This window comes from Catharus ustulatus, chromosome 5 (assembly GCF_009819885.2).
Source record: "Catharus ustulatus isolate bCatUst1 chromosome 5, bCatUst1.pri.v2, whole genome shotgun sequence".
Taxonomy (NCBI): domain Eukaryota; kingdom Metazoa; phylum Chordata; class Aves; order Passeriformes; family Turdidae; genus Catharus; species Catharus ustulatus.
The window spans coordinates 61544016-61556945 of NC_046225.1; the positions used below are offsets into that span (position 1 = coordinate 61544016).

Here is a 12930-nt window from a genome sequence, read left to right on the forward strand (position 1 = left end):
CTTTCTCATAAACTTAATTCTATAGGACTTTATTCGAAGAGTTGTTATTGATGGGGTTTTCCCTACAAGTTTATGGTTGCCCTGGTGAGTAGTCATTGCCAGAACTGGCTATCCTTACTTGTTCAATTTATTGACTTTTTAGGATTTTGTTTGCTTTTTTTCCTTTTTATTTATTATGAAGGTCTTTAGGAACAGCATGTCAGCAGTTTATACTGAGTTATTTACACTGAAAAATAAAAGCAAGGAACTGTCATGCTTTACATGTAAGGTTAAGTTCCATCTTTGCTTCTTCAAGAAAAAAACCTTCCCAAATATCCTATTGTATTTTGAACTTAGAATACTGTACCTTTTTTTCTTTTTTAACTACTATTTTGGTTGCTGTAAATTAGAGCCCAAAGATATTTTCTTGTTTTTAGCAGGGTTTTTTAACACCTTCAATAGAGTATTGATATTTAGAATAGGATGTTGACATTCACTTTGAAATATTTAAGGCAGGTGTGTGAACCTTCCAAACTGGTGGAATTTTTGCTGGGAATTCTGCTATGCAAGCTGGTGATGTGGTTGTTTTAGTAGAGCTGCAAAGGAACAAAGGCCTTCATGCTGTCATACTGTTCTCTGACCTCGACATTAAAGGGTGGAATAGTATGGAATGCAACCTTTCTAAAAATGGTCACTGATCACTTATTTATTTTTACAATACTGTTCTACTGAACCATTATTTAACTTTCATTAATTCTTATATAGACTGTATTCAGTATATCCTCAGGTAAAACTGTTGAGCAAAATCTTTTCTGGCAAGCATGTCAGTGAACACTTCTGGGATTTGAAGGGAGTATTTGCATTGTAGAAGCACTTGAATATGCATTGACATAACTTCTTTGTTTATTGTTCTAAAGAAGTTTGAACTGTTGCTCTTAGCATTTTGTGGATAAATGCTTGTTTTGTGAATAAATAGAGGACTCTAGACTGGTAATCCAACACCTTCCTTGAGCTCTAACATTTATTAGGAAAAAATTTAAAAAGGAGTTAGTCAATGATTTTGTGCTATAAATTCCTTTGCCTTCAAGAGCACAGTGGAGAAAAACTGTTTAAGAGGACTTTGCCATGCTGTTGATTACTTGCTGCTCTTATAGGTTGGCTGTTAATTGAATGTGTGTAGTTTCTTTTTACTAACAGTCCTAGAAGTCCTCAGGGAATATTGAGTGTCACAGAATGATGAACTAATATTTACTGAGCCTTTAAAACAAGAAGGCAGTGGTTACTTATTTAATGAGGATCTAAACTAGTGTGTTGGAAAATGTAGAATACCATGATATAGTCAGGTGATCCTTGAATCTGTAGTCTAGGCACTGGTTACTTTTCCAAAAAAGAAAATGTCAAGAAGACTGTGGTGTATTCCTGCAGTTGTCTTATTCTCATCTGCATCTTTAAGGTCATGACACATTAAAGGTGTCATTGTAATTTTGACATGCTCAGTATTGGGATTAATTGACACAGTTTTTCTGACTCTTTCAATACTGTAATCTGAATCTGTATTGAATTTTATTTTGTGTGTGTTGTTAGTATTATTGTCACATAGCTGAAAGCAGAAGAATCTTCTTATGAGTCATCCTCTGTGGTCTTCCCCCTTTCCACAGGAATACAAATATATAAGCATACTCGTGCTATTTCTAGTTGACTTGCTTTTTTCCCCATTTGTTTTTTTTATTTTAAATCCCCTTGGGGCTTGGGTTCAGTGAAGTACAGTAATTTCAGGAATACAAGCCGCACTGAGTATAAGCCGCATCTTCGGGTGTTGGCAAACATTTCGTTTTTTGTCCATAAATAAGCCGCACCTGATTATAAGCCGCTCTGTCGTTCGCAGCGAGGACCCACGTGCAACAAAGTTGCCAAATAGTAACAGAATCGCAGCATGGCAGGGTTTAGTGGCTCGGCTCGGGCTGTGCAGGCTCGGCCTGCTCGGGGCTGCCGACGGGGCCAGGTGGCCCAGCTCAATGGGGCTGCTCGGCGGGGCCACTCGGGGCCGTCCGCCACTGCCGCTGGGCTCGCTCACCCCGGCCCGGTGCTGCCCTGTGGTGGCAGGCAGGGATGGAGCCCGCCGGCACCTGCAGCGGCGAAGGCAGGAGGGGAAGGAGCACCCCCGCTCCCGCGGCGGCAGGCGGAGGTGGAACCTGCCTGCTCCTGCTGCAGCAGGCTGGGGCAGGAGACCCCGCTTACCCCACGGGCCGCGGGGATGGCAGCACAGAGCCTCCTGCCTCTCCCCCGCCTGAAGGAGGGAGCTCCCCTGCCTCCCTCCCCCTACCCTGTGCTGCTGGCACTGAGCTGGCCCCACCCGCCGTGCAACAGAGTAACCAATTTGTAACAATCGTGAAATCCTGGGTTTTACTGGCAGGTGCTTGGCTCAGCACCCTGGCTGGCACTTCTGGGGTTGTAAATGTCAGAAAATTATTCACATATTAGCTGCTCCTGAGTGTAAGCCGCATTTCTGGTGTGGGAGCAAAATTTTAGTCAAAATGGTGTGGCTTGTATTCGTGAAATTACTGTAAATGAAAATGCTGCCGTAGGCTAACACTGTCTTATTGGATTGTTTCCTAAACATATCTTCTGATATCAAAATACCATTCATTACATATATGGCAGTGATAAGAATATAAATATGATATAGAAACATGAAAACGGTAAATCTTGTTTTATTTACTTAATAACAAGTCTAATAGCTGAATAAATATTTGCCTAGAGTATTAATGCTGCAGCTCTGTGATCATGTTTTAATGCAAAAAAAAAAGGGTTTCTTTTCTGTGTACATTTGACATTAGCTTAATTTAGATCTTTGTTATAACCTTCTATTAATGGACCTTGCCTATTCTTATATTTCAGAACTACTGGTATTATTTTGCTGTTGCATTTTTGCTAAATGTGCTCTTAACAGCAATTTCTGATAACAGTTGGTGTGACTAATCTCTTCAGGTCTTGATGAATGCAAAACTGCCAGGAAAAAGTCCTTCTGACCTGTTTTGATTTTAATTAGACAGTACAAGTGTTTTATGAGCCTCTTAGTATTTTTCCTTCTCTAAATAGGTAAATAAATATTTAGATTATTTTTTTCTGTAGCTAATTTGTATTTTTATTTACAAATGTCATGTCAACAGGAGATTTTTAAGTGTACACTCATTTGATGTTGGTTGTATTTTATAATTTTTAATATTTAATATTTTTTTCACAATACAAATTTTTGTATTGTTTATGATTGTGCCACTATTTTCTCCTTTACTCTTTTTGTGGTCCTTCTTTCTTTATTTCTTTCACTTTCTACCCCCATCCCTTTTTTTGTGCTGAAAGGAGATCTCAAATTGCTACTAAATTGCTACTAACAGAATACAAGTTTCTTGCTTCAGTAGTTTGTCTAGGTTAGTTGTATATCCTTTCAGCTGTATATAGTAAAAACTTATTATTAGGTCAACAGTATATTGGTTTGCTTTCGCAAATCCAATTGAAGAAATAAATTTTCAAAGTTCTGCTGAAAGAAGTGATTCTGTAAATGTGCATTCTTATTATGAGTTTAACTTTTTTTTTCCCTGTGTGCAAGGAAGTACTCTTCCCATCTTAGTGACCCTGAAACTGATGAAATCTTGCCACACTTAGGAGCCCCCTGTGGGTTCTGCACTGTGCAGATCTCAATTCCCTCCCAGAAAGTCTGTCTGGGATCATGGTGTTCTTTACCAGGGGAGGACCCTTGTTTTGGAAATTGATGGTTTCTAAAAATACTAAGATCTCCAGGTAGAGATAGTGTCACCTAGATTTATGTCAGTTTGAGCATACTAATTGTGTCTCATTCAAATCTGTGTAATATTTTGTAATAGGACTGTAAGAGTTTGTTTTGAAATCAAAGCAAATATGCACCTTGCTTCTTTTTGCATAAATTACTAGCCTTTGCCACCTCCTGTTATTATGTTGAAACTGACTGGACTGATTGTCAGTCCAAATCCATGAACACTGTTAGCATTCATTGATTTAAAAAATGCTTAACTGTATTTCATACTTCTGGGTTAATATAAAGTTTGTTGCTGTTAAAAATGACAACTTAATTTGATACTGTTCTGTTTTAGACATCCTTAGCTACACGTTTTGCTCAAGAAACTTTTGGAAAACAGTACAAACAAACCATAGGACTGGACTTCTTCTTGAGAAGGATATTATTGCCAGGTAAGAGAACAAAAACTAACACTGAAAGACTGGGTGGCAGCAAGACAGATTCTTCAGAGTGATGTGTACTAAATAAGCTTAGTGCAGTGATTTTTATGGCAAAGTAAATTAGATTGTTTGGAGAATATTTTGTTCGTACATTCTTGCCAGGTGTCAAAGAGTTATGCATTTGCAAGTTACATCTTTAAGTAAAACACTCAATTCAAATAAAAGGACTGCTATCTGTATTGATGAATTTTATTATCCCTGCTTGAATGCACTCACTTTCCATGTGGATAGTGTAATACACAACAATGAAATGAAACTTTAAATATATTAATTGAAAAAGTGTTTTGAAAGAAATATATTTATTTTTTAATGAAATGCACAGCTCATATTTGAGTTGTGTGAGAGAAGCATAATGCAGCTATGGACTTGCAGTGCTCTAATATGTGAATGCTGTTTTATGCTAGGCAGCATGAAATTGCTGGCATTTAATAGACCACTAAAATTTAGGGTCCCTCGGCACTCATAAAAATACAGTTTGAGCATTCAAGATGTTTCACTTCACGATAGCAAAGAAACTATTTAGATGCCAGTTGCAGCACACTACATGGAAAATGCAAAGAAATAATCAAAAAAGAATAATTGCTGGTTAAGTTTGAACAATTGGTGTTTAAAATATGTCTTTTCACTGATTTGAGTGTGCTCATATTCTAAGTATGTAAGTATTTACAGTAATTTCACGAATACAAGCCGCACCAATTTGACCAAAATTTTGGTGGAAACCCGGAAGTGCGGCTAATATTCCGGTGCGGCTAATCTATTAACAAAATTCTAAAAGCTGCCAACACGGAAGTGAGAGCCCGCGGCAGCCCCAAGCCAAGCTGGAGCCCGGCCAGCCCCGGCTGAGGTGGGAAAGCCTGGCAGAGGCGGGGCCAGCAGTGTGGGGGGCGGGCGGCAGAGCCTGAGCCAGCAGGGCGGGGCAGGGAGGGCGGCAGAGCCTGAGCCAGCATGGCGGGGGAGCCCGGGAGAACTGGGGCGAGCAGTGCAGGGGAGCATGGCAGAAGCAGGAAGGCCGGCGGGTGGGGCTGCCTGGCAGCAGGGGAAGGCCAGCAGAATCGGGGCCAGCAGCGTGGGGGAGCCCGGCGGTGCGGGGGCCTGCAGTGCCGGCCAGGGCGAGGAAACGCGGCGGCGGTGCAGACGGGAGGGGGCGGCCGGCGAGCCTGGTGGCGGCAGCCCTGCCGGCGGGGCGAGCGAAAGCGGCGCTCGCCAAAGAAGCGCCGGTCGGCGAGCCGAAGCGGCGCTCGCCAAAGAAGCGCCGGTCGGCGAGCCGAAGCGGCGCGCGCCAAAGAAGCGCCGGTCGGCGCGCCGAAGCGCCGCTCGCGAAAGAAGCGCCGGTCGGCGAGCCGAAGCGCCGCTCGCGAAAGAAGCGCCGCTCGGCGAGCCGAAGCGGCGCGAGCCGAAGCGGCGCGAGCCGAAGCGCCGCGAGCCGAAGCGGCGCTCGCCAAAGAAGCGCCGGTCGGCGAGCCGAAGCGGCGCTCGCCAAAGAAGCGCCGGTCGGCGAGCCGAAGCGGCGCTCGCCAAAGAAGCGCCGGTCGGCGAGCCGAAGCGGCGCTCGCCAAAGAAGCGCCGGTCGGCGAGCCGAAGCGGCGCTCGCCAAAGAAGCGCCGGTCGGCGAGCCGAAGCGCGGCGAGCCGAAGCGCGGCGAGCCGAAGCGCGGCGAGCCGAAGCGCGGCGAGCCGAAGCGCGGCGAGCCGAAGCGCGGCGAGCCGAAGCGCGGCGAGCCGAAGCGCGGCGAGCCGAAGCGCGGCGAGCCGAAGCGCGGCGAGCCGAAGCGCGGCGAGCCGAAGCGCCGCTCGGCGACCCAAAGCGGCGCTCGCCAAAGAAGCGCCGGTCGGCGAGCCGAAGCGGCGCTCGCCAAAGAAGCGCCGGTCGGCGCGCCGAAGCGCCGCTCGCGAAAGAAGCGCCGGTCGGCGCGCCGAAGCGCCGCTCGCGAAAGAAGCGCCGGTCGGCGAGCCGAAGCGGCGCTCGCGAAAGAAGCGCCGGTCGGCGAGCCGAAGCGGCGCTCGCGAAAGAAGCGCCGGTCGGCGAGCCGAAGCGGCGCTCGCCAAAGAAGCGCCGGTCGGCGAGCCGAAGCGCCGCTCGCGAAAGAAGCGCCGGTCGGCGAGCCGAAGCGGCGCTCGCGAAAGAAGCGCCGGTCGGCGCGCCGAAGCGCCGCTCGCGAAAGAAGCGCCGGTCGGCGCGCCGAAGCGCCGCTCGCGAAAGAAGCGCCGGTCGGCGAGCCGAAGCGGCGCTCGCGAAAGAAGCGCCGGTCGGCGAGCCGAAGCGGCGCTCGCGAAAGAAGCGCCGCTCGCGAAAGAAGCGCCGCTCGCGGAAGCGCCGCGGGGCGGGGCGGGCGCGGCGCGGGGCAGGCGCGGCGCTCGCGAGGCGCGGCGCAGGGCGAGCGAAAGCGGCAGCGGGGCGAGCGGCGAACCCGGCGGCGGCAGCCCTGCCAGCCGGGCGAGCGAACGCGGCAGCGGGGCGGTGCTGACGGGAGAGGGGGGCCAGCGAGCCCGGCGGCGACGGCAGCACCACCCGGCCAGCCCCGCCGAGCCGTGGCGCTGAGCTGGGCCACCCGGCCCCGTCGGCAACCATGAGCGGGCCGAGCCTTCCTGGCCCCGCCCCGAGCCAGTAAAGCCCGCTATGCCGCGATCCTGTTACTAATTGGCCAATTTGTGAAAGCTGCGCACGGATTCTCGCGACGAACGAAAGTGCGGCTAATATTCGGGGTGCGGCTTATCTATTGACAAAGACAGCAACATTGTCGAGGCACCGGGGGTGCGGCTTATAATCCGTGCGGCTTGTATTCGTGAAACTACTGTAATTAAAACATTTACTTCTGAATTCAGAAATCAGAATTTAGAAAAAGTTTGTGTAATTATTAAAAGCTGTAGTGAGATTTGATAAAGTTGTTGCAAGTTCTGTAGTTCTGTCTTCTCCTTGTGAGGGGTGAGGAGGGAAGCAAACCCAGAAATTAAGCATTTTATCTGTAACCTGAAGTTATAAGAAAATATATGCAGTTCTTGAACTTCTTTTAAGAAAAATATATTGCAAATAATTTCTTGATTATGTTTATATATTTTCTTAAGTGAACTAGAATAATATTTTCAGACTATTCCAGTGTTTACTATTTTGGTTTGGCTATTTTGCTGTACATTTTTAGTATCTGGTGAGTGATAAAGTACTAAATTCCAGTGCTTATTTCTCCATAAAATCAACAGAATAATTTTTTTATTGTCCTGCTCATGCCTCTAAAAATACCAGTGTGTGTAGTACTTAACAGCAATACTTGCAGTGTGTACACAAATCACGCAGTGTGCATGCTGAGAACTTGTATTTTGTAAGTTTTTTTTCTAGCTGTTAAGCATATAGAAACATTACAGGGATTCTAAATATCCTTGTTGAGTAGAAAATTTGGAAAATTATCAACTATTGCTTCATTCATTTTTGTTCATAGTTTGAATTTCATTCATTCATAGTTTATTTTGTAATAAAATCAGAATACAGGTAAAAATAGCACCAAAAAAGTCAGTCCATCTGTTTTATTCAAAACAGTGGCATTTGTATTCATATTTAGCAAGAAACATTTTTCTGTAGGTTGTCATTCTGGTTGTGCCTATGCCTATATATGTGTTTAGATATATATGGCTGTCTATTTTATAGGTAAACTGGACTAGTCGTGGGGAGTGAGAGGGAGGGAGGTAGCATTTCTAAATACTCAAATGGGAAGCATTACTTTAGTAAGTGGATTTTTCTAATTTCTTGATTAGTTCTGGGTTGCAGAGCTGCTATGTTTACTTGAAAGGTGAATTGATACTACTGCACAGAAATTATGTGTGCATCAGTAGGAAAAAAAGACTCGCTTTTGCTTATTCAGTAGGAGAATTGATGAACAACTGTGGTTTCATAATTGATTATTTTCTTCTGCAATGTAAGCAAAGATTCTAGAAGTTAAAATTACAGATTTTTAGAATTTCATAGAAGTTTACATAGACGCCTTCATAGAAAGCTTCACTGAAATATAACTTACAAAATAAATTACTGTTTTTCTGATTTTATCTTAAAATTATTTTATTTTAAAATTATTTTTTAAGATGAAGTGGCATTTGTCTCCAATTGTTTTAGTAACTAATGCAGTTTTGCAGTGAAAATTGTAAATATTTTGCATTAAACAATACAGTTTAATACAAATCAGAAATACTTTTATAAATTTTGCATGTGTTCAGTGTTGTTCAACATGTGTCTAGGGTTTAAAATGACAAATTCACTTCATGCAGTTTGTTCAAAATACTTATTTTAAAGTGCAAATCAGTTTAATTGTATTTATTGATACAGAATCTTGTATAGTCTGGGTGCAACCATGGTGTAGGTTTTAGTGCTTTAAATAGTGTATCTGTTAGTCAGAGGGTCTGCAGATAGAGCCTTTTAAGAGCCATAGTTGTATACTTTTTGGGAGGTTGTGGGTGCAGTTCAGTAAACAGGATTCTTCTGTTAAAAGGATTTTTAAAAAAATCCTTGGTGTAAAAAGTGGTCAGACTTGTGTTTTTAGTTCCATCTTGACTGTGCAGCACTTTAAGTAAGGTTAACCAGTACACCAAGTCTCCTCCTGCAGGGTCACTGCTGCAGCAGCCCAGTGGCTTCAGTTCATACCAGAAGCAATCCACACACCTGCACTATGCTGCCTCACACATTTCAGTTTTGCATTCATGTGCATTTTCTACAGAGTAAAGGAGTGCTGGATTTTTTTTATTCCTTAATAGTGTATTACTTGTTATTTTGATGGGATTCTTCTGTTATTTTTGTTGGAGTGTTAAGACTGTTTCTAACAACTGTCTTGTTATGTATGGTTTCTTGTTGTTTTGTTGTAAGTCTCTAGTTTTTATGTTCCTGTTAAATTGAAAAAATAAAAAATTACAGACTTTCTGCAGAAAACTTCATGTGCTACTATTGCAGTTGTTAAATACTTGCTAGGTAAATTGCCTGCAGCTTTTCCTTTTGTCAGAATAATGCTAACATCCTTTTTTCTTCCCCAGAATAAATCTGAGCACAAAGCAAATGTTACAGAACCTAATTGAAAAAAAAGGGAAAATGAAGCATTTTGCGCAGGAGATGATCAGCGTGAATTTCATAGTTAGTGAGGTCCTAATTAGAGTTCACCTTAGCACCTTAAATGAACATACCAATCTTTTTTTTTCCCCCCATTTATTTTTTCTGTTGTTAATAAAGCAGAGTAAATAATTTGTAATAGGAGATTTTTTTAGTTGGACAATTGCAGTTAGACTATTTAACTTACTGCACTAAAGTTTCTCAGGTTGTTCCATGCAGTTATCCAGATACTAATGCCAATATGCTATACATAATTATTTCCTTAGGAGGAAAACTCAAATTGAAACTTTTTAGAGCCCTTGAACACAAAATTAGGCATCTGAAAATTACTGAGTTTGATAGTGATAATATTTCTAAAGGTTGTTTATTTATTTATTTCTTTCTTTTTTCAAATAGCTGACATGAATGGCACAGTGACTTTCCACTAGAATATGTAGGGGTAGAATACTGTAGCATGGTGAGCTTTTGAACCTGCATAGGTAGTTTGCCTACTGAGGATGTACAATCTTTTCAGACTCTGGATGCACTAGTTTGCACTAGTTGCTTTATGGAAGACTTTTCTGCATTGTTTGCAATCATTTATGTTCTAAGCTTTTAAAATAGTTAATTAATACATAGTATATGAACTTTAGTATATGAACTAAAGCAAGTAAACTTTTTGTTGATTATAAAAGGTTGCCTTTTTTGAACTGGGGTGTTTATGATGTGTTTTCTAACCTCTGTGTAGAAATTCTCTTGGTATTACATAAAACTCAGTGTAGCTTAATAGTACTGTTTCAAATATATCTCTGTATTTTTGAGACCACAGTAGCAGTTTTGGAAATCTGCTCTTTTAACCAGATGAAAGCAAGGTGCATTATAAAAATATAATGTGATATATGTAATACCATGAATTGCATATATTCAGCCATATTGTTATAATTTGCTGGTCTTTTTCACCTGGTGCTGTGATACATTTCCTTGGAACACATTCCCTTGTGTAACCAATGTGAACATGTCAGTTATGAATTTACGGTTGAATGGATCATGTGGTGTAAAATCAGATTGTCCACTACATAAAATAGTTGAAGTAAGAATATATCTTTCTTAGCAAGCCAAAATAGTGTGTTCGTTTTCACTCGATTTGCAATTGTTGTGATGTGAAATTTGTTGCATTTTTTAAAATCCAAGAGTAAAATTATTAGGAAGCTGTGATTATTTGTATGTGGAATTTGTATTGACATGTAAATGTCATGTGAGTTGTATGTAGATTAGAAAAAACTTTGTCACTCCTTACGCTGTTAGAGTTTGGTGCTCCCTGGTAATCAGTACAGTTCTGAAAACAGTTCTTACCATGCAAAATGTGAGAAATTATACTTAAATATGTTTGTATGTGTGTGATACCTTTCTGCGTGTATTTTTGATCTGTGAGTTGCTGAGTTGTCTTGCAGAATATGTATGATTTGTAGGATATGAAATATTTACACTGATTTTTTTTAGTTTTTTTCTTTTTAACCTGTTAACAGTTTCCGCATAACTTGAATATGGTTTAGAATAGAAAGGAAGGTATATTCTTGGTGTAGATTCTTTGAAGATGAAATTATGTAAATCATGTCCAATTTAGCTTCATACCTTAAGGTGGTGAGTGGAGGAAGTAATCATAGTTTGCATCCTCAACTTAGATGTGTGTCAGTATTTCCATTTTTTACTCTCATTTTTTACTTAGCTATATAATTCTGTAACTATATGCTACTATCAGCAACACTACCAAAATGAAGATATCATGAAGATTGTTCTCACTTCTTGATCTGTAAGGAGGATTTGGAGAGGAGGTGAGGAAGGGGCACACAGTATGAAATCATGTGGAGAAGTTGGCATTAACTGTGTTACCTTACAGTTCCAAGTACCACACAATAGAACATTCTTTTTGCAGTTTTACATGTTTTGTCAGTGGAATATGTTACATAATTTCTAGTCAGGAGTGTTATATTTTATGGAATTCCAATTATTTTCTGTTAATATTAGATATGTTAATAACTAGCTATAGTTTTACTGTATCTTAATGATTTAGCTGGACACAAATTACTTTTTTCCCAGATGATACAATCTTTTTTGTTTTGAAATGTAGTTCCTATTTCTTGTCTACTTCTTAAAAGCTATTGTTTATGAATATATTTGTATCTAAATATTCCAGGTTACACACTATCTGTATAATTTTTTCTTCCAGGAAATTTGAATGTTACTCTTCAAGTGTGGGATGTAGGGGGACAAACAATAGGAGGCAAAATGCTGGATAAATATATTTATGGAGCTCAGGTACAGTATATATGCTGATAATTTTATCTATAGCAATTATATAAAATTAATTGAAAATTTGTTCTTAAAATTGTACATACATGCATTATATATAGCTTTTAGTTGATTGTTTCATGAATCTCAAAAATGTTGAATGTCTGTTCAACCTGAACTTATTTGATATTAATGCTCTAATTTTGATGTGTAGCTAATTTTTTAGAGCTGACATAAAAAGCAAAGCAAGTGTGTGCATTTATAGAACTGAATAGCTCCCAAGAACAGATGGTTGTTTCCAGGCTTTGTGTCTTGAGTTAAGAAAAGCAATCACAGTAAATAGTAAAGGCTATTTGGATATCCACATGGTAGATAGAGTGGCTGCTTTCAGAACAGCTGCCTCCTGGGGGGAAGAGGTAGAAGGAGGAAATTAAGAGCAATCCTACACCATTAAACTCATACATACAACTGGGATTATAAGAGGGCAAACAAAAGGAGACAACCAGGTAGCTAAATATTTTTGCAGTACTCCTGTCCAATGAAAATTAAGTTTATATTCAGGTTAACTAAGCAACTTAAAGTAGATGGTAGGATTAAGAACTAAGCATTTAACTCTATCTTGAATCATGAGATGATTTAGGAGGATGTAGTTATAAATGCCAAACTTCTTATCATGAGTGGTCCTAAAATGTACTCTTTTCCTTAGTTTGGAGTTTGTCACGAGAACAATATGCATAATGTGCTATTAGATAATGTTATGCAACACAGGAATGGCTAATGAAAGAGATTGAGACTTATTAGTTAATTGGATAAAGAGAAACTTGTCAATGTAATGTTTTGTCACTTTCAAAAAAGTCAATGTTTTTAGCTGTTGCATCTGTTTTATAGCATATTCTTTTTTTTTAAATAAAAACTGATTAACTGACCTGTTACAGATCTACCAAGCAATAGGAGAAAGTGGCTTCCATGACAGAGGGAATTTGATTAATCACAAATTGTTGCCATATGTGCAAAGTAAATTTAATGAAGGAAATAAAAGGCTATTAGCTTTGTCTGTATTGAATTTGGTGATAAACTTAGGAGTTTCTTACGAAAAATAACTGGTCAAAAAGTTCATACCAGTGCCCAAAAGTGCATAAACAGTTGATATCAATAAGACTAAAATTTGATTTTTTTAAAGTAATTTAGAACACATTTATAGAAAACCCCTATGTCCAATCTCTTTGTCTTTAATCTGCCTCCAGTCCTCATTTTAACCCTAGTTTTCTAAATGGACTAGTGATTTTTCTCTCCCAGTGTTGGCATGTATTGCTGGTGTCTGTAAGAGGCTTC

General features: G+C 40.9%; 1 protein-coding gene across 3 annotated transcripts in view; it reads left to right on the top strand.

Moving 5' to 3' along the window:
• The window catches only part of RAB28 (RAB28, member RAS oncogene family), a 70761-nt gene that overhangs the window by 3878 nt on the left and 53953 nt on the right, over positions 1 to 12930 (top strand). For all 3 annotated transcript variants that reach the window (XR_004417987.2, XM_033060609.2, XM_033060608.2), the window contains exons 2-3: positions 4107 to 4203; positions 11537 to 11625. Coding sequence is in view for 2 of the 3 variants with exons in the window: in XM_033060609.2 (XP_032916500.1) it covers positions 4107 to 4203; positions 11537 to 11625 (186 nt within the window). In the remaining variant the exon portion in view is untranslated. The remainder of the gene's footprint in view (positions 1 to 4106; positions 4204 to 11536; positions 11626 to 12930) is intronic.